Source organism: Chelonoidis abingdonii, chromosome 25, assembly GCF_003597395.2.
Source record: "Chelonoidis abingdonii isolate Lonesome George chromosome 25, CheloAbing_2.0, whole genome shotgun sequence".
In the NCBI taxonomy this organism is placed as follows: Eukaryota; Metazoa; Chordata; order Testudines; family Testudinidae; genus Chelonoidis; species Chelonoidis abingdonii.
In genome coordinates this window covers 3,193,978-3,220,060 of record NC_133793.1, presented here as the reverse complement: position 1 = coordinate 3,220,060, position 26,083 = coordinate 3,193,978, and the positions used below count along the sequence as shown (strand labels likewise).

The 26,083-nt window shown below is 50.6% G+C and overlaps 1 protein-coding gene across 2 annotated transcripts in view; it reads right to left on the bottom strand.

The window, feature by feature from the left end:
- COL8A2 (collagen type VIII alpha 2 chain) overlaps nt 1-26,083 on the bottom strand; it is a 137,859-nt gene that overhangs the window by 6,977 nt on the left and 104,799 nt on the right. For both annotated transcript variants that reach the window (XM_032766750.2, XM_032766749.2), the window contains exon 2: nt 15,650-15,834. In XM_032766750.2, coding sequence (XP_032622641.1) covers nt 15,650-15,812 — 163 coding nt within the window. In that variant the 5' untranslated portion in view covers nt 15,813-15,834. The remainder of the gene's footprint in view (nt 1-15,649; nt 15,835-26,083) is intronic.

Below are 26,083 nucleotides of genomic sequence, written 5' to 3'. Positions count from 1 at the left end.
GCCCTGAACTAGGAGGGCTGACACATCCCTGATGAATTGTCATCCTAGTTACTATACCTGGGCGGGAGGGTCTGATATTCATAACAATGGCTAATCCTTTTTTTTTTTTTTTGAATGTTGCTGAGCTGTTAGCCTCAGTAATGCCATGTGACAGTGAGTTTCACAGGCTAATTATGTACATGGTACTGTAGGCCAATGGTTATCTAGTCCACCATCCCATCTTTAGCTGTGGTCAGCACCTGATAAGGTGTGGGGAAAAAAAACACCCTTAATGTTCACTGCCTTTCCTCTCCAGTGGAAACACAGTTAACTTCTATGGCCAAACAATGGTGGTAATTTCTGGAGACCTTGTACAAGGCAGCAACTGTCTTCCCACCTTGAACACACCATCACTATGTTCTCTCTGAACTCACTCTTCTCTGTCTTCATGCCATGGAATTACTCAACCCTTCCTCACGCTGTGGGGGCAGCCCAAAGAGTTCACTCTTGGAAGCAGCGCCTTTCCCTTGGCCTACCAGCTCCCACCTTAGGGCAGTTTACAACAAAGACACTTTCAGCCTTAGCTGGGGTTGCCAGGGAATATGAACAGGGCATAGGACACCACGCAACAAATCCCAGTGGCTACCAGAGAGGTTGGCAGCATTACATTCTAAATCAGTAGCCCCCATCCAAACGTTCGGTGTTGAGTAACCTGGAAAATGCAGATCAGTCCAGAGAAGATTCCAAAACATATCAAACAGGTTTCTTACATTTAGATAACCTCATCTTCAAAATCCTTAATGAGCTCTCCCATGTGTCATACATTAGGACTTTGTTCTTGAACATGTAGTGGTTCTAAGATCTTCTCTTGCTCATGTGGCCTGTGGAGACTCTTCTTGGCAGCTTATTGTGGAGATTTCCTTACTTGCCCAGGCTTTTTTTTGCCTATGGCTGGATAAACTTCTGCCTGGTTTCCTTTCATTTCTGCTGGCCTTGAAGTTCTCTCCAGGCTTTTCATTTTCTTCCAGAGGCCGGAGCTCAGCAGATCACAGGGAGCAACAGAGGGCCATGAGGGTCCTTGCAGACTTAGGAGGGGAAGAACGAACGGATGGAGCGTAATGGGATTAAAGTTGGAAGGGAACATATTATAAAAATAATCATTGTCTTGGCAAGGGAAGTTTCACATTTATCAGGACATGAGGGAGCTGCTGAGATGTTAACTGGAGGCCTCTTGACCTCATATGAGCAACCGCTCTACAAGGTGCGCGCTGTATTTTCTGTAAATAGGCACAGATTTCTATGGTAAACATGAGCCCCAAAGAAAATAAAAAGGAAGCTGATACTCTCCTAGCCAAGCTTGGGTCAGCATTTTACTGACATGAAAGGATAAGGAGGCTTTGGGGGTTAAGCAGTTTGGTTTTAAAACTGCTCAGTTCCCATTAAATCCCATTGGTGAAAGAGCACCAGAGAGAGTCTGGGCACTTAGGGACCCTGCAGCTGCTGGAGAACTGAAGGGGGAAGAGCCAGCCCAAAATGAGAACAATAGCTCTGATTGGTATTTTGTCATTTGCACAACAGAAATGATACGAAGAAACCCCGTGGGGATTGTTGGGTTCCAGATAACCCTGCTTTCGAGTGCTACACAAACATGCAAGGGCTAGGTGAATAATACAGCCTGCTGCTCTGGCTGATGGCTCTAAACCACAGCCCCCAGGGAGCACCACAAGAAGTCTCACAAACTATTTAAATAGGTGAAACCCTGTTCCGCTACAATACAAGAGCCCAGGGAAATTGTCTTTTCTCCTGCACTCTAGGTAAGCTTCAAATGCACAGCTAGCCACCTTAGCAGGCTGTAGTGGGCTCTGAAGCCATTAATACAGGGCCCTTGTGTGTATTTAATACCCATGGCTATTGCTCACTATAATAATGGGAAAGGTTTGGAGCAGAAGGCAAAGTCCAGGCTGGCGCCCCGTTAGTAAACCCTGCACCGCAACAAAGAGACCACCACAATCCGTCCTGATGCATAGCTGTGTTTTTAAAGTTCCCTTTGCCGGTTTAAAAAAATTTTTTTTTTTAAATTGCACCAATAGTTAACATTTTAGCGGTTTTTAGTGCCACCCACCCGGCTCAGAACAACGTACAGTCTCAGAGACAACACAACATCTCTGGAGAGTGGTGTTTGCGAATCTGCTACCAATGCAGGAGGGCACAGTGCTAAGCAGGTTATAAAAACCGAGCTAGAGCTATGTCTGGGGCTAGACAGACCAGCCCAGATCCTCATAGGGATTTAGGTGCCCAAATACCTTTGAGGATTGGGCTCTAGTTGTGAGAACTACCTCCTCTGATGCTATGGCTCGGGCTTGCATCATAATGTGCTCCTTGGGATGGCTCAAACTAGGAGGAAGCTGAATGACCTGAACAGAATCAAATTTCCTATGCCAGGGGGAAGGCGCTGGAATCACCATGGAGACTCATAAATTATCCAGTCAGCTAGATTTTGGGGTTGGGGGGGGAAGGGGTCTACAGTTGAGCCTCATCCTTGGGGATCCAGCCTTTCACTTACACCATCACCCCAGGAAAGAGGCCTCCCCTCCCCTCGGGATATTAACTAACATTCAGGAAGCAAAATTTTTGGTTTTTTCCCCCCTTTGCAATTTAGAAAAGCAACTTGGCTTTTTAGAAAGGTAATTCCTGACATGTTCACTAGGTGGCGCCAGCAAGCTAGGAACCCGGCCTGCAATAGCTCAGTCGCCCAGGCCACTCAGGCCTTTGCTTAGCCCTGAAACCCATCCTGGGGGGCCCATTGTTAGCCCCTCTCTCCTGAAAGCCCTTCAGGGCCAATTGCATACAGGGACCTTCTGGAGCTGCAGCGGCATCCTCCCCTGGCTATGCATCAGGCACTTTAACCGGAGGGGGGGAGCGTTCCAGGCCCTGCCACAGCATCGCTTTGCTGCAGACCGGGGGAACTGGGCGCTGAGTGGGGCAGTGATTCGCCTATGGCACAGCCAGAGCCAGGACTCAGGAATCCTGATTCCTTCTTTATCCCACACCATCCTCCCCGCCCCACGCAGCCTCCCAGGCAGCAGTGCAACTGCAGGGCGAGGTGATGCGGACAGTCCGAAGCGACCAGCAGCACGGTGCCGGACCCAGCCAGCTCTCACTGACTACTGCCAGAGATGGAGCTCTGAGTGGCATGGTCCCCTGCCACACCCTTTGGGTGCCTCCCGAAGGGAAAAGTGACAAAGAGTCCTGGGGCACCTCATAGACTAACAGACGTATTGGACCATAAGCTTTTGTGGGTGAATACCTGTTTCATCGGATGTGGGTGAATACTCACTTCGTCACCCACGAAAGCTCATGCTCCAATACGTCTGTTAGTCTATAAGGTGCCCCAGGACTGTCGCTTTTTACAGCTCCAGACTAACACGGCTCCCCCTCTGATACCCGAGGGAAAAGCGACGCGTGAAACTGGAAAAAAAGTCAGTTTGCTTTCGGTTAAAAAAAAAAAATTGTAAAATGCTGGAAATAAACTAAACCCTTTCGTTTGACCCAACCCCATTTTTTCCCCTCTTTTGTTTGGAGCTGCGATAGAACCCAAATCTCCGTTCATCGCTCAGATCTACTGAGGAGCCAGAGGGCCTGTCTAGCAGCATGACTAACACTGGGTTCAGGGAAGAAAGCTTGTGGGGCGAGGACAAGCGAGCGCATAGCCACATCCCAGCTGGCAGTCACTAATTATTCTGGAAGAGTCACCACGTTCTACCCACGCTCGGGGCCCCATTGGGCTGGGTGCCTTAGGGACTCATGGGCAGAGAAGTGCCTGTCTTGGAGAGCTCACGATCTAAGCAGAGGAAATGGTGGTCCCCTGGCAGGCGTCACCAGTGGGCAGGTGGCACCCACAGGTGGGGTCATTTCAGGCCCGCTCTGAGCCACTGATTGGAGGCTTGAAGTGCCAAGGCCAGTCAACATGTGTGGCTCCCGGCGCAGGTGCCGGCTCATGTTGGAGCTGGGAGGGCAGGGGCAGCAGCCTTCCTTTTGAGCCCTAGTTTGGAGCCTGCTGTCTGAACATGCGGGCAGCGGCTAGCCTCCAGCTGGGCACGTTTGCTCTAGTGGAGCAGGCACCGGAGTAAGAATCAGGCAACCTGGGCTCTGGCCCCACTTGTGGCTGGTCCCTTCCCTGCTGTGACTGGAAGCTCCCCAATGCAGGGACTGTTTTTTGCTGGGTGAACACGCAGCTGAACTGGGCACGCCCGTAACGCACCTACTAATACAACTCTTCCGTCAAAGCAAAGTGGCGGCAGCATCCCCCAGGGACGACAAAGTAAAACCACGGGTGCATTTTGCCATGTCCCAAAGCCTGAAGCCGAGCATGAGCCCTGTGGGCAGGCGCCGCAGACCCAGGGACAAGCTGCCAGTTCAGCGTGTGGGGTTGGAGCACACCTGGCTGACTCAGCAGCCTTTGAACCAGGAGGCTGCACTGGCACATGCTTGATGCTGCAGCTCTGACAGTCAGTTTCCAGCAGGAAAGCAGCTGCCGTGCGTAAGCCTCAAATCCTGCCGGCACCCACCACAGATAAAAGGTGGGGGCGAGGGGCTGATGGGGATTAGCCGCCCCCTTCCGGCTCCTTCCACCAGCAGTTAGCATCGCCATCAGATCCCAGTGGGAAAGGTCCCTGCCTGGCAGCTTTCCCAAGGACAGAGAAGGATGGAGGCTCCTCCCCTTTGTACGCTGGTGTCACAAAAAGGGGGACTTCATTGGTCCAGGGCTGTGCTGTGTCCTACCCTGACCCCGCCCAGAAATGCAAACTCCTCCCCTTTCATAAGAACGGCCATACTGGGTCAGACCAATGGTCCAGCTAGCCCAGTGTCCTGTCTCAGCCAGTGGCCAATGCCAGATGCTTCAGAGGGAATGAACAGAACAGGGCAATTTCCGAGTGATCCATTCTCTGCTGTCCAGTCCCAGCATCTGTCTGTCAGAGATTTAGGGACACCCACAGCACTCAGTTACATCCCTGACCACCCTGGCTAATAGATAAATTCATAGAGGATAGATCCATCAATGGCTAATTCTTCTTTGAACCCAGTTAGATTTTTGGCTTCCACAACATCCCCAGGCAATGAGTTCCACAGGTTGACTGTGCGTTGTGTGAAGAAATACTTCCTTTTGTTTGTTTTAAACCTGCAGCCTGTTAATTTCATTGGGTGACCCCTGGTTCTTGTGTTGTGTGACGGGGTAGGTAACTTTCCCCTGCCCCTTCCCAACTATGCAAATTCCTGACCTCTCTCAGCTGTGTGAGCTCTTCCCCCAGCTGTCCAATACTCCCCCCCACAGACACAGCCAGCTCCCCGTTCTGGTGTTGGGGATTTATCAGAGCAACCCCTGAGTTTTTAATAAATATTCTCAAATGTGGCCTGGCTGAAAAAAATGATGCTCCATTATGCCCATTTCCTGCCCTCTCCTGGGGGGAAAGAGCCACACACAAAGCTTGGGCCACTTTGAAAACAGCTTTAGTGAGAGTTTTGTAAAGCTACAGGCAGCAGGACAGGAAGAGTGCATATACCAGGGAGACAGGGGTCATCTCCCGCTCCTTGGCTTGCCTGGGCCCTCTGGGGCTAGCAACCCCCACTCTCCCTCCTCACCTCAAGGCTGCTGCTGCTGCCACTACAACACTCTGCAGATAATAGGGCCGTGCGGTCTGCAATGCCAAGCAGAGCAAAATGGCCTCCTCGGACCCTGGAGTCCGGTGACATCAGAGAAGGCGAGGCAGAGGCCAGGCGTGTGCAGTCTGGCAAACTCAGATGCAGCTTTCGCTGCGTCCACCAAAGACTAATGGTGAAGACAGCCCTCTCCCTTCTTTCACTCCTCCTGCCGTTATGTTTTGGGGCTAGGGAGTATTTCATCGCCTTATTACTTGGTCTTTGGGTTTCCCTAGCAGCCGGCAGCCCCAGCCCTGGCCCTGGCCCGGGACTCTGCTGAGCCAGGCCGCTGTGCAAACAGAACAGAAAGACAGTCCCTGCCTGAAGAGCTCGCCAGTTTGCAGAGTCTCTCACGGCCTCATTTTCTGGTCCCTCGCACACTGCGCCCTTGTCTTGTTCTCACACGTCCCATGTACTGTCCCCCCCGCCGAGGCAGGCTATGATCTCCAAACACTGGGTTACTGAAAGCCCAGAACCCTCCCCCTGTGAGGTACCACAGTGTTACTGTCCCCCCTTTTTAACAACTGGGGAAATCGGGGCATAGTGCGCTCGAGTGACTCGTCCTCAGCCACACGCAAGGTCAGTGTCAGGAATGGGAACAGGACCCAGGCATCCTGACTCCCAGTGCCAAGCTCTGACCACTAGATTGTCAGCTTGTTTTATTCAATAAGTGGAGTATTGGCTGGATTAGGGGCAGTAGGGTCTATAAATAATCCTGGGCCAGGAGCTAAAGGAGTATTTTTCCTCTTTGTGGGTGTTATATAAAGCAGGATTTACCAAAGCACCAGCAAATCCTGTATGTGTTACTTATGCTGTTGTGTAAGACAGACAGATGTAGGGGAACGTGCCTATCACCGGGGCATCTGCCTTCACCACAGTGACCCTGCAAGCCAAATACCAAATACCACTCTCCTTGACAGAGTCACACCTCTCAACAGCCACCAGGACTGACGCAGCATCTGGCCTCTCCTGGGCCTTCACTGCAGTTTTTGCTTGCCCTAATCTGCTCTCTCGCTCTTACAAAGCTCACGTTAGGATGGCCAGATAGGTGAGCTCAGAGGACTGTCTGTCACCTGATCCCTCAGAGCAGCAGTGTCATCCAGGGGATAGCACCTTGGATGCAGGAGATGTAGGTTCTAATGTGTGACCTTGGGCAAGTCATTTCCTCTGTGCCTCAGTTTCCCCACCCACATTCGTGCAGCACTTTGGTACTAATATCTGCAGCGCTATGACAACTCTGTGTTGTATGTGGCTAGAGTACGTAGAAAAAAAACCCAGCAAAGAGATATTTGACTCCAGTCCCATCGGCAGCTAAAATGTTCCATTTTGGTGGGGCTGCCTGTAGAGTTTCTGTCTCTGGCTGGGATTCAGAGAACAGACTCCCAGCAGCTGGAGGGGGCGGAGAGCTTAACTCACTTCAACTCCAGCTTTTGGTGTGTTTCTTCCCCTGCCGCATGCGCTGACCTTAGCTCTTGATTAGCCATTCAGATGCCTCGTAAATCAGGCACTAGCAAGCTGGCCTTCTGCAGCTGCCTGCAAACCCCTCAAGAACTTATTCCTCCTGGAGCCATCACTCCCGCCAGGCTGGAGGGTCCAGCCCTGAGCTAACTGAGTGGAGCAGGCTCCAGAGGTTTTCCCCAGCTGGAATGAGCCTGCAATCCAGCTTTCATCAGGTAGCTAATGTTTCAGCACTGGGCTGCTGCACTGTGTTGTCTGCGGCTGTATTTATGAGCTCAGGTACTTCTGTGATCCGCTGCCGACACTGTGCAGATAAAGAGCTCCTGGCAAGGGCCCTGCACCAAGGATGGATTGCATCATCATTTGTACTTAGGGCTGCCCGGCCGATCATAACCACTTCTGCAGTGTCCAGCGGTCCGGCCCCACCAAAGCCTGCGGCGTGCTTCAGTTTCCCGGGCACTCTCCACTGCATGTTAATTTCCGGCACACGGGTCAGGACTCCGCGACTAGTTACACGGGTGTCAGATCTGGAGTCACTTCACTGATGTCACTGCAGATTTATACAGCTGCAAATGAGAACAGAGGCAGTCCCCCGGTGTACGCTGATCAGTGGAGTCTGCTCCAGCCAGGGTCCTCTAGGGAAGCTAATCCAGCCCCAGGTCAAGGCAACTATCATGAAAAACCCAACAACTTGCCATGAAGAGCAGCCGCTCCAAATCCAGATCAGGTTAGAAAAATGACTATGTGTAAACGGTCCCTTCTTTGTCACTGTGTCTGCTCCATGCGAGGCCTTGGCTCAGTCAGGTCAGTGAACATGGCTGGGGTGCAGGGACCAGCATAGACTCATTCTTTCCTTGTGCTCCCCCATCTGTTCGCTGCTTCTGGCTGTTGTCTCTCATTCGAGAGGCTCTTGGGACGGGGACCGTCTCTGTTACGTGTCTGTACAGTGCCCAGCACCGTGCAGCTGCTACCACAATACTAATTAACGAGCACGAATCAAACCTGTTTGAATGCCATGCAGTGGCAGGCGGGAGAGCTGTTGCGGCTCTGTCTCTCCCGTCCTCAGGAGAAGACTCAGCTCTCTGCCCACTTGCTGCCCAACCAGGAGGGACGAGGTGCAAAGGGCTCAGCTGGACTCCTCGATCCCAGGGCCAGGTGGCAGTGCCAGCAGACAGACCACACCTTGGTTTGGCCTGCAGGCCTGCCAGGGAAAGGAAAGTCTCTTCTGCCATTAGCTGCAAGGAAAGGCTTTTGGTGTCCTGGTTCTTCCTGAGCAGTTGCTGCCTGACATGACTCCGGACTGACCTGCTGCTGCCTGGACTTGGGAAGGCTTGTTATACAGTCTGCCCCCACTGCTCCACTGGCACCTCAGTTCCTCCAATAAACTGCCCCCCACTACTCTCCTCCAGAGGGGCTCCCTGGTTATACTGGAATTGAGGAGCCAGTGGAGCTGGGAGGGACAGTTTGTTCCGGGGGTGGGGGTGGGGGGATCCAAATAACAATCAGGAAAGGCGATGGCCTTTGCCTCTGCTTGCAGGAAACCGACCCCTCTCCCATGCGTGTTGGATGCTGCAGTTTTGCTACCCAATGGCTCCTCAGTCCTATGCATCGCTGAGGGGTTGGGCAAGGAGCTGGGTGGGGATCCCAATGCGCACAGTGAGGATTGGCTCCAGGGCAGCACGCCAGCTCACACTGCATGGCCCCAGCGGCGGCGTGTGTAGAGAACCAGCAGCTCCGCTCTCATGGCAGGGCCCTGGGAACAGGCTGATTGAAACCACAGCATTTGGGGTTAGAAAGAGAACAAGGGAGCAATTATTTGGCTGCTTATGGAGCCTCAGTGCGAAGCCTGTTCCTCCTGACCCAACAAGGCATTTCACGGGAGGTGCTCTGATGACTGACACCTCCCTGGTGCAAGAGTCTCTGGTTAGCATGGGAATGTTAGGAGCAAGGTTTGAAGGCTGCCAGGACCTAACCTAGAGACTGTGGATCAGATCTCCCACTGGTGGACTGCAGGATCGGGACCTGGATTTGCAATGCTCCACAGGGCACGGCTCCTTACTGCAGCGCTGTGTTTCCCCATCATCCATGCATTATAAGGCAGCATCTCGGGCTGTCCCCTGCTCCCCCCAGAGGAGCCATGATGCTCCAGGAGTGTGAGCCAAGCCAAGGTTATTGCTAAAACGCACAACGGCAGCTTCCAGGCCACGCACCTGTGCAAAGAGGGATCCCAGCCTCATTCCTCAGAAACTTCGCAATGAAGGGCGCGGGGTTGCCACAATGCGGTAATACAAACTGGGATAGATCCTCAGGTGGTGTAAATCAGCACTGAAGTCAATGGAGACAATTTACACCACTTGAGCATCTGGCCCAAGGATTCCTGCCACCCAAGTGCTCTGGTTAGTCACCTGTGATCTCCTCTAGGGGCTGGTGTGCCCAGGTGAGGGATTTAACAGAAACTTCCTCACTTTAGAGAGAGGATGGTTAGTCTGGGACTGGGGAGAGGTGAGGCCAATGCCCAGCTCTGCCACAGACTGACTCTCTGACCTTGGGAAAGCCACTTAGTCTCTTTGTGCCTCAGTTCCCCATCTGTACCATGGCAATAAGAGCCCTGCCCTGCCTCCTGGTGGGGGATGGTGAGGATAAACCCAGGAAAGCTGGCGAGGTGCTCAGATGCTGTGGAAAGGGAGGCCAGAGAAGAAGCTAACATGACAGACAGACTGAGGTAATTAAGCTGGAGAATATTCACATGCCGAGTTCCCACAACCTAATTCTAAGGAGACCCAGCCCAGAGTGCACCGCCAGCCTGTTGAGCATTCTCCTCGGCTCCCTGTGCTCTCTGCCAGTCGGGTTACACAGCACTACCGACAAAGTCTCTCTTGGCCAAGGGAGGTCATTATGTGAGCTCAACAAGGCTTCCTTGCCCCTTTGTCTCCAGCTGCTGCGCTGCCGGAGAATGTCAGCTGTTTAACTGGGACAGGCAGCCTGGAAATCCCTGCTCTACCCTGGGATTGGTGCTGCTGCAGAATTTCATCAGCAGTGAATTCAGGGTGGTAGAAGCAATTCTTGGTCACCCGTGTCACTGTCACTAAATCATCTGAAATTTCTCTCACTGGCTGCCTGTTTGTAACAAGCAGCTGCATTTTTCAAGGGCTGTAATTTTAACCTACTGCAGCAATTGGGCTGGGAAAATAATAATCAACAACAATTAATTCCCACTTCTCTAGTACCTTTCATTGAGTGATCTCACAATGGGCCACATCTGGAGCTCGTAATCAGTAATAATGCTTAGCACTTCTCATCAGTGAATCTCACAGCACTTTACAGTGGAGACAGTATCATTATTGCCATCATATGACGACAGGCAGCTTGATGTAATTAGCTTGTGAACGTTCACACAGATGCTCCCCCCTGCTGACACATTACAGCTTGGTCCAGCTTTGAGAAATGGCAGAGGTAGTAAAAAATGGGGATTTTTCCCATGAGACCTGATGCGCAGCGTAAGGGAAACACATCTGATGAAGTGGGTTCTAGCCCACGAAAGCTTAAGCCCAAATAAATTTGTTAGTCTTTAAGGTGCCACAAGGGCTCTTCATTTTTTTTTTTTTACACTGGTAAACTGTGGTATGTCCCTCTTGCTGGCTGGTCCACAAGAGGACAACAGCCCTACTACTGCTGCCAGCTAATGGAGTTACTCTTTTGGCTCAAGTGGTAGAAGACAGCTTTGCAGCAAAGTTTACTACATCAGTGGCTCAGGAAGCCAAGTAATGCATTGGCCCTTGTTTGGTGGAGTGTAGAAAAACCGACCTTTTACTAAAAACAATCACTGTTTATAGAGACAAACATCTGGGCAAAGCCATCCCTCTAAGGACATTTAATTAACACACACAAAACACACAGACAGTCAGGCTTCTGTCCCCTTGTCCTTCCAGGTTAAGAATTCCATGCACCTGCATTTTGGATCTAGCAGAAGGGAGAGGATAGAAATGGAGGTGAGCAACAGGGAGGGGAATGCGTGGCGGGTTGGTGGGTGGTTTGCCCAACGGCTGATCACACAAAGCAATGAGCTCAGTTCTGTTGGCATCCCTGCCCCACTGATCAGTACATGTCGCTTCACAGAGATGGATTTAATGTGTGTGGGGCTTCTAGCCTCCTGCTCTTTGAGGAGAGGAGAACACTTTCTCCCGTTGGTTAGCAGGATCTGCCAGGACTAGCACCCACAGGCTTCCTCCCTCCTGGCTGGTGTGAAATGCAGCTGGGGAAACCAAAATAGGCGAAGGATTGGAAACCTGGCTGGGAAAGCTGAGCATAAGAACGCATCCTGGGGACACATAGCTTGCGGTGGGCAGAGCAGAAAGGGCAGAGCAGGTGAGAGAAGCGAGAGGCGAGTGTCAGCTGCATGTGGAGATGTTCTGTATCCATCACAAATCCCTCTCCAGGGAACCAGCTGCAGCATCTGCTAGAGATTTGGATTCGTTTTATGGGCACTCTGGTATAAATCCAGATTGTCTCAGGGTTACTCTGGGTCTGAACCAGCTCCCAAGATCAGAGCCTGGCCATGGTGTGGCTGGGCCGCCTCACAGCCACACTGGCCCAGGCAGGTGTCAGATTCAATCTCCAAAGCCCCTGAGGAATCCAGCATAGGAAGGGATCCAAAGGAGAAGGAAAGCTCAGCACCATCCATGTGGCGCTCTGCTTCAGTAAACATCTAAACTGCTGTGTGCTAGGGATGGTTACATCTTCGTCCTAACGAATGCGGGCAGGCCAATTGAGAGTAGAGCTGTGGTCATGTGACCCTCTAGGTATTTAAAGGACAAGTCCCTTTAGGGAAAGCAAGAGAGGGGGAAACAGAGGCAAAGTAACTTGTCCCAGGCCACCCAGCAGGACAGTGTCAGAGCTGGGCCTTGATCTCACGTCTCCGGAATCGCAGTCCTATCCTGCCTCTCGGATGCTGTGGTATGGCTCCCTCTCCCCATTCCTACCAACACAGGCAGTTTTCTCAAGAACATTCCCACAATTCCAGCAGCCCTTGCTGCTGAGAAAGCAGCTGCCCCCCCTCCCAGCAAACCCATTTACTACTTCTCCATGTAGCCTCCACATATGCGAATTGAGTCCCACAGGAATACGGGCAAGAGAGGGTTAATGCACTGAGCTGTGGTACTGCATAACCCATGCTGGGATACCAGCTGCCCCACCAAAGGCCATCTGTGTATCTGTGTTTATCTTGGTGTGTCTCCTGGCTTCTTCCTTCTCAAGAGCCATACTTGAAAGAGAGCACACCTGGGAAAGGGGCTTCAGACAGCTACAGGCATCCACAAGCTGTGAGGAGAGGGAATTCAGAAAGGCCCATGTAAAGGTCATGTGGGGGACACACACACAGAAGCAGGTAACTTCCCTCGCTGGAGAAACTTTCCCCAGTTCAGCTATCTGCAACTTCCCAGCCTCACATGAGCAGAGCAGGTGAGAAGCGAGAGGCGAGTGTGAGCTGCGTGTGAAGATGTTCTGTATCCATCACAAATCCCTCTTCAGGGAACCAGCTGCAGCATCTGCTAGAGATTTGGATTCGTTTTATGGGCACTGAGAGGCTTCAAGAACAGGAACATCTTCACGTAAACGACCATATGTGAAAAGAGGGGGATGATGGAAAGGTGGACTAGGACATGGAGTGGGTGGATGACAAGTCTGGGGGACCTACTCCATACTGGGAGACATGGTTTGCACTGCAGGCACTGCTAGCTCTGTGTAAATGGCCCAGAAGCCAGGAAAAAGCTGGGAAAAGGAGCTAAACTCGCCTTCGTTGGGCATAAGCCAAATTCTAATCAATGGAGGCCAGGAGGAAACGTCCCCTGGGGGCAAGTTAACCCATATCTGCAGGGTTCCGGTTTCTTGCATGTCTCTCTGAAGTAGCAGGTGCTGACCACACTTGGAGACATGACAGTGGGCTAGAAGACCACGGAGCCCGGTCCATTCTGGCAGCTCTTCTGTTCCTGTGGAAATGCTCTGTTCTGATGTGTGAAAATCATGGTGAAAAATGGGTCCCATGCAGCCCTGCTCTTGGGGGAGATTGCCCAGGATCTGGCAGCCAGTGGGATGTCTGGCCGCAAGCCACGGAACTCGCTGTTGGAGGATGCACGCTGGTTATGGGGGCACAAGGTCAGTGTGTGGGCAGATGTGAAAATAGGGACAGAAAGGGAAGGGGCGAGGGACCTCAGAACTAGCTGGGGTTGTCTTCGATGGACCAAGCCCCAGGAAAGTGCTTCATGGTACTTAGACACAAAGCAGAGGCCAAGTGCTGTGGATCCCATCACACGAAGAACCTGCAGCTCTCCATGTCGACGTCACTTGGAGTCTTTAAATCAAGACAGGCTGTCTCTCTAAAGAGGCTGCCGAGGCTCCACCCTGAGAGATGGGCCGGACTGGAGGCAGGAGTCCCAGCAGAGGGCATCTGCCTTATGTTATACAGGAGCTCAGACTGGATGAGCAGCAAAGTCCCTCCTGGCTATAACATCTATGAAAGGCTTCTCTCCTAGCAGAGCTTTGCACCCCGTCCCCGCCCTGGTACCCCTGTCTGCCCCACCGGCAACGCTGAGACTGCCCATGCCTGCAGCAGCCCTCTAGGCAGTGGGACCCTGCAGGCAAACAGTGTGTCGGGAGCTGGCGTTTCAGGTGGCTCTGCTAGCTCGGTGGGGATGGGGAGTGCAGCACGACTGAAGGGTCTTCGGGGTGGGGACTGTCCATTACTCTGTGTTCGTACAGCACCTTGCACAGGTGGGCCCTGATCTCAGTCGGTCTCAGGCACCACCGTCAGATAAATAAATACTATTATTCAGGGAGAAGTGATGGCTGTCTAAGGGGTAATGACTCAGGGAGCAAAGCATCAGAAGATGATTAACAGAAGATCCTAGGGATCCGGGCTTAACATTCTAGATGGGCAGGGCCGGGGGTGGATTAGACTATGGCTGAAGCACCAGTTTGTCCAGGGTGGACTGGACTGGTCTGGTTGGGTGGAGATCTGGTTTATATTGAGCGAGGAGGCTGAAACCTAGGCAGGGGTTCTCCATATTAATGGGGACCCCACAGATGGATTTTGCCCACATGTTACCTTAATCCACCCCTTGCACCCCTTTAGTCCATGTTATTTGCCAGGCACCTTGGTTTTCCCAGGCTGGTGGGTGTGCCCATGTCACCTATGGTACTCTGAAGTCTCCATGCTCCTTTCATGCCAAAAGGCCACTAAGCCCATTCCTACCACCAGGCTCCATTCTGCCAGGTCAGTACAATTCTGATCATGCAGAATCACATAACCGTGATCTCCAAATGCAATTGCTCTGACAGTGCAGTGGCTTGACTAGATTTTGAGCCCAGGCCCAGAGATTAGCAGAGGACAAGGCTCTGCCGTGGCTCCTGAGCCCAAGGACCAGATAGAACAGATGACAAATGAGTAGGGACGAGGCTGATGGTCTGAGGGCGGCATTTGCCTTATTTTGGTAATGCAACAAAGTAACAAACCATCGCCCCTGAGGAGTCTTGTCTGGTCCCTGCTCCTGACCAACTCCAGCCCTGCGCACAAGACAGACTGAACTGAAATGCACAAACCTAGTGAGTCCTTCCTGGCCTCCACCACTCAGCACCCCAGCAGGTGCTGCCCACTCCGCCTTCCAGAGGGGCCCCCCTGGTTTTGATTCATTCTGTGAAGAAAGCTCCCTATACAGCTGATCCTCCTTTGAGTGATGTCATGGCAGCAGTGACATCATCAGCACTGGCTGATGCTCTCATGTCGCCTCCTGGGAACAGGGCTACGCTCAGGGCTACAACAATGCTATATCGAATAGACACTTATGTCAGAAGGCAGCTGGGGAGTCAAACTAACTGTCATCCTGCCAACAAAAATGCCTCGTTGCAGGGAGACCCCCAGCCTGGGTCAGACCCGTTTCCGTTTCCAGGTATGTTCCGTTAAATGCTGGTAGGCATGAATCACATGAGAAACTCTCTCCTGGTTTCGACTAGACAGCAGCTGCCTTAGTCCAGCCATCAGAACCGTGGCTGTTTATGGCCCAAGTCAGCAAAGCATCTAAGCACATGCTTAACTTTAAGCACATGCTTGAGTCTCATTGACTTCAAATGGAACTTAAGTGCATGCATAAGTGCTTTGCTGAACTGGGCCTCATCCTTTGGCCTGCATGTGTTTATTCAGAGAGGGGCATGGTGAGAGTCCCACTGACACATCCATGGGTGTAGCAGATGCTATAAAATGCTGAATTACTGACATGTTGCACTTCCATCTGCAGGTCTTCATGGACCAACAAAAAACTTTAAACTTATGTTACGAGCAATAACTGGGAGCATTATACAAGGGGTGAATTTTCACCCCATTCGAGCAGCTGCAGGTCTCCAGATCTTACAGGCTGCCAGGACAGTGTTATCATTTCTGCCGTTCGTCACATCCCCAAATCAAACCTTCCACCCCAGGCTCCCTTTAAACAAGGCTGAGCATCTTGTGCAGAAAAGTGCCCCTTACCGAGATATTGCCCTTTGCCTTCCCGGAATGGGGGGCCCAGGGGCCCTTTCACCATGGGCTGCATATATTTCACTTGAGCATATCCTCCACCTCCAGCGCCTCCTCCGGACACCAAGCGGATGCCAGCCACAAGCAGCAGCAATGAGACAGCTTCGGAGAGCATCCTGGCTTCACGGCTAGTCTTCCTGTGGAGAAAACGGAATATGGTTAGGGAGACAAGGAAGCCTAGAGTCCCTTAAAGGCCATGAATAAAAGGGACTCGGGCTGTTGTAGCAAGTGCTCCCTTTGGAGTAGGTCGGTGTGAAGGTTCCCAGCCTTAAAATCTTCCCATGGATACATAGTGTGCCAGGATAGAAACCCGTCCCGCCCTCTCGGTCTGTGAGGATGGGTGTGCTAGAAGAGTCTCAACAGAAGACACTGCTCACCTGTGCAGACTTGGAGCTGGACCTACACTGTGTGCAGTGACTTACATCAGTGCAGAATGAGTGGCTTCTGCTCTGCTAGTAACGTACACCCATGTTGCACCGGTGCAGATAAGGGCCCAAGGTGCAGGGCAGTGAAGGCTCAGAGGACATGAGCTTGGTATTTGCAGTGTCCCAGGTGTTCCTGATAAGCTGCGTCAGGAAGCTGAAGTGATGGCACACAGGCTAAGGTAACTTTATCTACGTATCCATGGGAAGATTTTAAGGCTGAGCAGGTCCTTAAAATGACTGTTGTCACGTGACAGCACATTACAGCACCTTCTCCCCTCCATTGCATCTCCCTTGTGCCAGTCAGAACTGGACTGAGAGCCAAAGTCATTTCACACATGGGTCTTCAAACTGCTCTTAGAGTGTTACAACTGAAGGGACCTGGGCCAGATTGGAGCCAGGGTACCAGAGCAGAGACGCTGTGTATCAGATCCTACAATACCAATAGCTGACTACACATCTGATGGTGAAGAGCCATTACCACCTGTGGGTTAAGTTACAAAACAATTGACTCCGTCTAGCAAAAGACTGGGATATTCTGGAAAACGCCTGTTAAAAATGCAGTAACACAGATTTAACAGGGAAAGCTAGTGAGTATAGAGAAGAAGGCTGTTCTTGTGGGGAACACACCAGACTGGGTCTCAGATCGAGATTAAATTCCTGGGTCTGGCACAGAGCCACTGTGTGACATTGAATAAATCCTTCAGTTATACTGGGCCTCAGTTCTGCAGCCTGTCAAATGGGTATACTAATTCTAAACCCTTTGTGACTTTTGCTTAGGGCATGTGCACACATGGAAATTAATCTGGATTAAGGTAAAGTGTGGATTTAAAATGGACTAAGTATCCCAGTTACCTCCAGGGGTGGATGGTCTTCTTCCAGAATAAAAGTGCCATATTCTGAATTAGCGTAACCCACTTCCAAAGTGGAACAAGAGCATCCACACATGGAGTTAATCAGGAATAGTTATTGTAGTTGCAGAATAACTCCTCACTGTAGCTAAACCCTGAAATGCTCAGCGCCTTGGACAATGGGGCCTTGAGCTTGGCTGGGACATCTGGCTGCTATGGTAATGTAACTAAAACACTACTGCTAAGGTACCTAAGATATAGTTTCAAAAGTTACCCAACAGAATGTTCATCTCAGGTAAATTATATCCGTGTTAAAAAAAAAAATCCTTCTGAGCTGAGAGTTGTTGTCACCTCTCTCTACTGAACAGGATTTCCTCTAACAAAAAACGTGTGCGCTTAGGATTTGGCTCTCGAAAAGATTTCAGGTTCCAAGTCCGGGCCTCACTCTGTGATTGAAACCTTAGAGGCACAGAGCTCTGTTTGCTCTCAGACTGGACAGTGGGTTCACAAATGCCTGTAGCTTTTGGCGGCCAACAGCCCGAAAAATTAAATGTCAGAAACAAATTTCCACTCCGAGGTCTGCTAGTGTTTGTTGCTTTCCGCTGCGTTGCTTTTTAAACAACAGGAGTTTGTTTGGTCAAGTACTTATGAGGACCTTGGATTGTAAAAAGGGTTACAATGCTCTGGACCACCAGACTCCAACTTGAGTGCCTGTTTATATAAAATAAATACCCTCCATGAATACATCTTTCCTCTAGCAAACTTCCCGTGCCAGGCCAGCCCGAAATAGAGGGCTCCAAACAGATTGATTTGCACGAACGAACATTTATTTTCAGAAGCTTAAATAACACACAGCGCCAAAGAGCTGATCCTCGTAATAACTGAACCGTGGTTGCTATTAATAAGAATTAAGTGCTTGGCCTTTCTGTTCCTAAGAAAAAAACAGCGGAGTAGCTCCTCAGCTGGATTTGATCGGCATTTCCTGAATCATTGCCACTGAAACAGCAGCAGAAAGCTGCAGCATGAAAAAACAAAACCAAAATACAACAGAAGTGAAAGAGAGAAAAAAAGAGAAAAGAAAAGGATGAAACCCAGGACAGGGCAGTTTCTGATGCTGCAAACTCTAGGCAAAGCCATCAAAGGTCTTTAATGAAGACCCCGAGCCTTGCAGCACTTTTCTGCTGCCCCAAAGAATGTTTGTGAAGTCTCGTTTTATTAGCTCGACCTGGAGAACAGGGCTTCTGCGATTCCACATGGCTTGCAGCTAGGTGGTGAGCTGAGCCTGGCGTGCTGCGGTAAAGGGTTTGCTCTGGCTGCCATCTTCAGGCTTCCGTGTTTCCACACAGCCTTCTCCTGTCCCAAGGGGAGGAAATGGCTCCTCGCAAAAAGAGGACGAGACCTGAGTGAGACCTTCTGGGGCTGTGGAGCTCACAAGTGCAGCAGGTGGTTCAACTTACTGGGGACCACGAGGGAGAGGATTTGCTCTTCCTTGCACCACTGACAATGAGCAAGGTGAAAATTCCAGGCCTGGCTCATTCTGCAGGGGGTTAATGCCTCAGTCAGATGCACTGCTTTGTTAGCAGCTAGCGGGGTCTAGTGCTTAATGGACAAACTTTGCAGGCAGGAGACCTGGGTTTTATTTTTGATCCTGCTACTAACTCACTGAGTGACTTGGGGTAAGTCACTTTACTTCTCCGTGCCTGTTTCCCCTGGGCCAGTGAGGCTGACCTACTTCGCTGGGGGCTGTGAGGTTTAATCTTCGGGATCTTCCTATGAAAAATCCTAGCGATGCAGATAGTATTGTTCCCAGGCGGCAGAAAAAGCTAAACTCAGAGGCTAGGCCGCTAATTGGACCTGAAAAACATCACTGGACCCAAGTCCCCATGGGAATCTGTGACCAAACTTTGCAATTCAGGTTTTGTAAGACTGGCCCAGGACTATGGCCCCCAGAACAGTGGGTAGATCTGAGCAGCTCAGAGCCTGGCAGGCACACCCCTGCTGAGGCGTCTCCCTAGCATCAGTGTACTTAGACCCAAGCAGTTTCACAGAGTCTCTTCCTTAAGGCCCAATCAGTGTCCTTGGTTAAAAGAGAAACGGAGAGGCAGACAGAATGCACACATCAATTGAGCACTGGGACTGTCTGAACTTGCTTTCTGGGAGTGAGCAAAGATTTCCTCCCAGGAAAGCAAATGAAAAACGGAGGCCGGGTCTTCGCTACAAAATGAAGACAACCTAACTTATGTAGGCGTACAGCTGCCGTTTGTGCATGTCTACCCTTTGCTTCTTGTGTCGGCTGTACTGTCAGTGCGTGGCATTGTGGGATGGCATCTGAAAGGTAGCAACAGTCGATGTAAGCAACTGACTTCACGTCAACGTAACTACTTTGACATTGACTCTATGGCTTTCATGGAGGTGGAGTTATTAAGTCAGCGTAGCAGGCAAGTTATGTTGGCAGGAGCAAAATTCTAGTGTAGACACTTCCATGGTTAGGTCAATGTAAGCTGCCCTGCATCAACCTAACTCTGTAGCGTAGACCAGGCCAAAGATAAGCCATGAATGTCAGAGACTAGATCTGGGAAATCAGACTTCCGTTTGCAGGCCAGTAACAAACATCCTACGTGCTTAACAGAAGGTTTCCAGAGAATGTGAGATAGGCTTCTCCACCCTCAACCATCCAAGGAAAGAGCCATGAAAGGGAAAACTAGCAGGGATCTAAATGTCCCTTCTGAGTGGAGAACTAGGGAGAAAGGCAGATCTCCAGGGTTATTTCCAGTCTCTTGAACTCCTATGGAAGTGCCGAAGTGCAAACAGAGGCAGCATGACCAAGATGACCTATGTCACGAGGCTGTAATCTAGGAAACTATTAAACAACACTGGAGAGAGATTTCCTGGAAAGCTCCATGGCTGGGCTCAAAAGGAGAAAATTATTTTGTGGCCTCTAACCCTGAGGTTAGAAGCTTCAAAGGAGAGGTCAGAAGCTGGCTGATCTTCAAAGCATCGCTGGTGTCCCATGGGAAACATTCTATGAGGAAAACCTCTGCTTGCAGATCATAGATTTTCAGCATCTTTCACCCCCTCCTTTTTTATTACCAATGCAACTGATATGAAAATAGGTTCTCTCTCATGGAGTTGTTCAGTGAAGGGAAGTGAGGACCAGTGACCAGGGTAAAAGGTCTGGGAATCTCTTTAACAGACTGTAGGTGAGTCATTTCCTCTTTCCATGCCTCAGTTTCCCCATCTGTAAAGCCAGGAAAACTATTGAAACTGGACAAACACTCTAGAAGCTGGTTAAAAAACAAAAACAAAAACAAAAAATGCTAAATTTTTTTGCAAGAAATTTTCACAATTTTTGGCTGAAATTTGTACTGTTACTGACCAACTCCAATAACGACTTTTCTCTTCCTATGCAAAGCCCCTTGTGAGCTAGAGATGACACATGATTCAAGGATGATGCATTATGATTATCTGCTTTTTTTTTCCCGTGTGATCTCACAATTGTCACTTCGTGATGTCATAACTATTGCCAGAACCAGCTGATATAGCTGCAAAAGAAAAAATCCTGCAAATCCAATGTTAACACCACGATAATATTCCCCCTTGCTTGGATGAACTCCAGACCCAGTGCAGCCAATGAAAAGGCACCAAAAAACAGGCATAATTGTGGACAGCAAATTGTTCATGAGCTTGCAAAACAACTTAGCAGCAGAAGAGATCTTAGGTTGCATGTGTGAGTGTGTCACATCACGGGGCCACTCTCTGTCTACAGTACTGTAGTGACCACACCTGAAATATGGGGCCAGATCCTCACACGGTGTAAATTAGCATAATTCCATTGAGGCCAGTGTAGCTATGCAGGGGAATCTGGGCCCTTGCATTTAGTTTGGGGCACCTTTCTTACTAGAAAGATGCTGACAAACTATAGAGAGCTCAGAGAAGGACAACAAAAATGGCAAGAGGATCCAGGAAGAGAGACTGAAAGAGCTACACATGTGTAGCTAAGTGGGCTGGAACCATGGTAACTCATCTACATATAATTAGCAGGCATACACACCAGGGTGGGAGGGAGAGGGAATATTTAACCCAGTCAAATGAGATGCCACTAAGAGTGACAGGATGAAATCAAAAATAGGTCAAACATCTGGAGAACTTCTTACATGCATGATCTCCAAGACAGTGGAGGAATCTCTCAAGGGAAGGGGGCTGAAGTCCAGTAGCTGGGATGTTGAAGAAGCAGCCACTAGAAAATACGTTGAAGGAAAGATTCCTGCTATGGCCTCTGGGAGGCGGCTTGGATGGGACCTCGCACTAGCTGCTTTAATTCCATTTCTATCTTCATGACTCTCTAGGAGTGACCATACAGGTGATGACTTAGGTGCTAGAGAGCAGAGCAGGCATGTTTCCTTAGGGCCAGCTGAGTCTAGCTGCTCCCTATGGGCTTTGGGAAGAGGTTGGAAATCCCTTTGGTTTTGCTGTTCATGACACCGGGGCCGGATTCAGGACTAAGTTTAGAGGAGGCTGTGTGATTGGGTGGATGGGGCACAGGCCAGGAAGACAGGAAACCTGGGCTGTATTCAACTTGCTGCCCATTCCCCCTCCCACTGCCTGTCTATTTAGCCAGTGAATGCTCCAGGGCAGGGACGGTCTCTCCCAGCGCGCCTGTACAGTGCCCAGCCCCATGCTCCTCAGAACAAACCGTACTGAAGAGTCACTCCGCCAAGCTCAGTGGAGCTGTATCAGCATGAAGCTGGTGTGAGTCAAGTCTTAGAGCCTAGGAGCCTCTTCTCCAGCCTCCTGCAGTCCTTTGCCCACTCCCACAGGGCACAAGCAAGCTAGATGGCAAGCATCACAGGCTGTGTCTGGACCCCTGTGTATCACCTTGGGGAGCAGAGGCTGCTTCTCATCTCCCCACGCACCGCAGCCTTGCCTGGCTTTAGACTCCACATTCTTCCCAAAGCTCCAAATCTTTTGCTTAAACGAGAACATCAACACAGTAATGAGCTCCCAGCTGCAAGGAGTTCTGGGGTTTGGCCGGTGTCATGTGCATTTTTCCCCTGCAGTCCTTGAGCTGAACTGCGGGCACAAACCCAAAGTAAAAGCACCCATGCCAGAGACAAACACAAGGCTCTGCCTGAAGCTGCTATGATGATTATTGCATTTCAGTGGGTCAGTACCAAATAGAACAGGGAATTAAAAATGCAGAAGGCTCAGACCTGCTACTTTATCTTAAGACAAACACAGATCTCTACCACCAGCTTCCTAGACTGGCACCCAGTGCAGGTTTGCACAGAGCAGCTAGCGGAATGGGCGGGTGCATACGTTACCCCTAGCCTGAAAGCTAAGAGACTGAGCAGTCAAGACACACTCTGAAGCTGACAGCTCTCATTATTGCACGTACAAAACAGGCAAGAAGAATGAGCTTTCTGGTTCAGGCTCCAGCGCTCCCATATGCTCTGCTCTCTTTCGGAGCGCCCAGGCTCAGCCTGGCTTTCGGAGCTGGGAATCTGCCCCACGTAAGCTGCTAAGCGTCCAAAGCCGACAAACTGTATGGAGCCGACGTGGGATTTGCTTCCTACTTTCTGGCTGGATGATGAGGAATCACTTGCTCGCCGAGTTCACATCACCCATTTGGGGCTGGTCTTTCAGCGATGGGGAGAAGGGAGCAGCAAACTGCATTCAGGATGCTGCAGGCCGAGTCCAGTCACGCCTGGCATACGCCCCCATATAAAATCCCCATTCACACCCACCTATTGAGTCCCCACTTTGTTCCCCTGCCCCTAGCCATTACCCAGAAGAGAATTTGTGCTGTGCAGCAGCTTCTAGTCTCAGCCAGTTCTGCCACCCACCTTCAGCTCCCGGGGAAGTCACTTCTCCACTCTGTTCCTCACTTTGCCCTGCCTGTGAAATAGCACTAATGATCCTGACCCTCCCTTGGCCAGGACATGGAGATCTGTGGCTGGGGAGCTCTGTCTAGGTGCCAGGGAATCACTCACTGTTCTTTGCAGAGGCCGGTGTTACGACTAACACCAATATCCTGAACTGCAGATGCTCTTCTGGTCAGTCCAGGGTCTAATCTCTAGCTCCTGGCAAACACCCATTCTCTGGCTGTCTTCACATAAGCAGCCTTCAGTTTGGAGTAACCTGTCAAGCCAGGGAACATCCCTTTGGTAATAACAAGAGGCTAAATACTCACAGGCTCAGGTTTAATACAACCGGTGGTGTGGTGCATGCAGGAGGAGACACGCTCAGAGATTGTTGCAAATGTTCCGAGGCTGTGTCAGTCCTTGCATGTGGCTTTGTGCAGTGCATAAAGAGCAAGAAAAGGCAAAGTTACATAAAATACTCCCTAAATCAGTCCTGCTTTTGAGAGCCCTTTCTGGGGAGAACAGCTACACCTCTGTGTCTCTGGATCGACTGGCTTGCAAGAGTTTTTTACTGATTATTTCAAGGTGCTGTGCAGAGAGATTAAATGTGAGGTCCCTGCCCTGGGCAATTTACAATCTGACCCAGGCCAGACCCTGCAGACTCCTACTTACCGTTACCTCCCCCACTGCCCTTTCTAGCAAAGCAGCTGGTGACTGAGTTGACTCTGTCAGACACATTCCCTCAGGGTATATAGGTGTGACCCAGGCTAGGTTTGTTGGAGGGCAGCCCTCATAGGTATCCTACATACACTGCAAGGCTGGGGGGCCCCCTGCTCCCAGGGAAGTCAATGACAAAACCCAGGCTGATTTCAGGGGAGCAGGATTTAGTGGCCAGAGATTAGCGGCTGGTCTTTAGTCAGTCTGTAGCTCTTTTCTCCATGATGAGCTGAGAGGAGCTTGGATGAATGCCCCAGCCCATCACCCCCCCTGCTCAGCCGGGCCACGATCCTCCCCCACTTCGCTGGGCAGGCAGGGTCACAACGGGGAACACGCCCACACTTCTCAACTGTGAGGGGTTCAGGACGATCCCCAGGAGGGGTTCTCTGTTGGGCGGGTGAATAGCCCCCAGCTTTGTGGGGAAGTAAACCTTTCCCAGCACGCTCTCCAGTCAGACATCACAGCTACACCAATTCCTTTACTGCTGACCAGCACCGTCAGACCTTTGCTGAGCAAGGGGCAGATGTCCATTTTTAGACATGCACAGATCCACCTCCTGTACTTCCCATGATCACTGCAGAGCTCCTCCAGAGTTAACACAGGTGCCTGGCAGCATGCACCATGCTATGGCAGCTTGTCATTCCCTAGGATTCACCTTTCCCAGTGTTCAGATTTACACACCTCTATGAACTGCTCACTATCACCTCATGATCTTGCTTAGTCAGAATCTAACCTGTTGGTAGATGCCAAGGGGCAGCCTGGTGCCTGCAAGCCAGAGTCTGGACCTTTTAAATCTCAATTTCCTCTCTGGGCTAACCCCCATTCCTCTCTGTGCATTAAAACACCCTGGGAAAGCTCCAACTCAAAGTGTTTTCCAAAAAAGACCTTCATAGCTGCCTGGCCTTTCACTTGCTGCTGCACTGGGGAGGCATCACGGGGGGAGGTTTGGTGCCAAAGGCAATGGGTACAATTGAGTTTGCCAGGACCATGTGTTTCACGTTCCTGCAGCGTGAGAGCTCTCGAACACAAGGCAGAGCGCATCATTAGCGCCACTTCAGGGGGGAAGGGAGTTTAGTTCCTCTCTTTCAGGAGACCCCCTTGCAGAAGCCAGGAGGATAAAGCAGACCGTGGGCTTTGCCAAACCTGCATCAAAAGCAAAACAAAACAGCTGCTTGAAAATAGATCTCTTTGGCTGGATTGTGGTGAATGGCTGTCAGCTCAGAGGCTTGAAGGACGTTGCACATTTCCGATGACAGCCGTATCTGAAACCAAGCTCGCTGCTCCGAGATTCCTTTCTTGGGGACGTTTTGTTTTGTTTTGGTTTTTGCACTGAGTATTGGAAACAGATGCATTTTAAATAGATCCTGTAAACCCTCCTGCCATACGTTTTTATTCCCTTAAGTAGGAGGGGTAAGTGGGCTTGAAAGGGAAAGACGTGAGCCTTCCAGACTTGTCCAATCTTCCCTGCGGGCAAAATTTCCACCCTAAGAGCTCTGGCTGCCACAGTGGGGCCGAAACACACCCTGAAGCTACGGTTATGAGTCTATTACAGGCATGATTGACAGGGCTGAGGTCACTGGCTAGTTCTGAGATCTGAAAGACAGTAGCTGAAATGGGGATGCTTCTGCCATTTACTGGGCATAATCTCACCCCTGTTTGGTGTACGATGCTGCAGAGCTCATCCTGATGAGAAAGGGGATGTTTTCTAGCAGCGGCTGACCGAAACGTTGCTGTAGGTTATTAGGCAGTGAGCCTAGTATTTAGGGCAAGACCCCAGGCACCAGGACGCCTAGGTTCTATCCCCAGCTCTGTGACAAACCTTGCTGACTTGGTCTTCAGCTGCATGAGAAATTTGCACCTGTTTAATCTTAAATCAGTTTTAAACCAAGTTAGTCAAACAGGTACAAGCCCCCATGTAGACACACTTAGTTCAGTTTAAGAGTGGGTTGTTTCAGGTGAGGTTAAACCGATTCCCAACTGAATGACAGGAAAGCAAACGGGCCTGGTTTAAACCGAAATAAGAATGTCCACGCAGCCTTTTGCACTACATTGGATTCAAATTGCACCATTAGTCGAACTGTGCAACTCTGCCTGTAGGCCAACCCTTCCTGTATGTGTGAGCAGCACCTAGCACATCGGGGCCCAATCTTGGAGGGGGACTTTAGCCACACCTGCAATGTGAACATTACATAAGAATGACCGCACAGCAGGTTACTGTCTGTGTAGCTCTTAAAACTCTTTAATTCGTTCATCCTTCACTGTATTTTAACCCATTACCAAGGGCAGCGAGTGCACTGGATGGGTAAGCTAGCATCCTGGCAGCCATTTGCTCTCCAGTGTGAATAAACCTGTCCTCAGAGACTGGTGAACCTGACAGCTCTGTCCAGACACACCGTTACTGTCCGTCAAGCCGGTGTGTTTTCTAAATGAAGCACCATGAGCCAACATGGCTGCTCATTGGCTGCCCAGCTCTTTGTGCATCACAATACAGTTGGTTGGTCAATTGCCCAGGCTCAGCTGGCTGAAGGCCTGAAT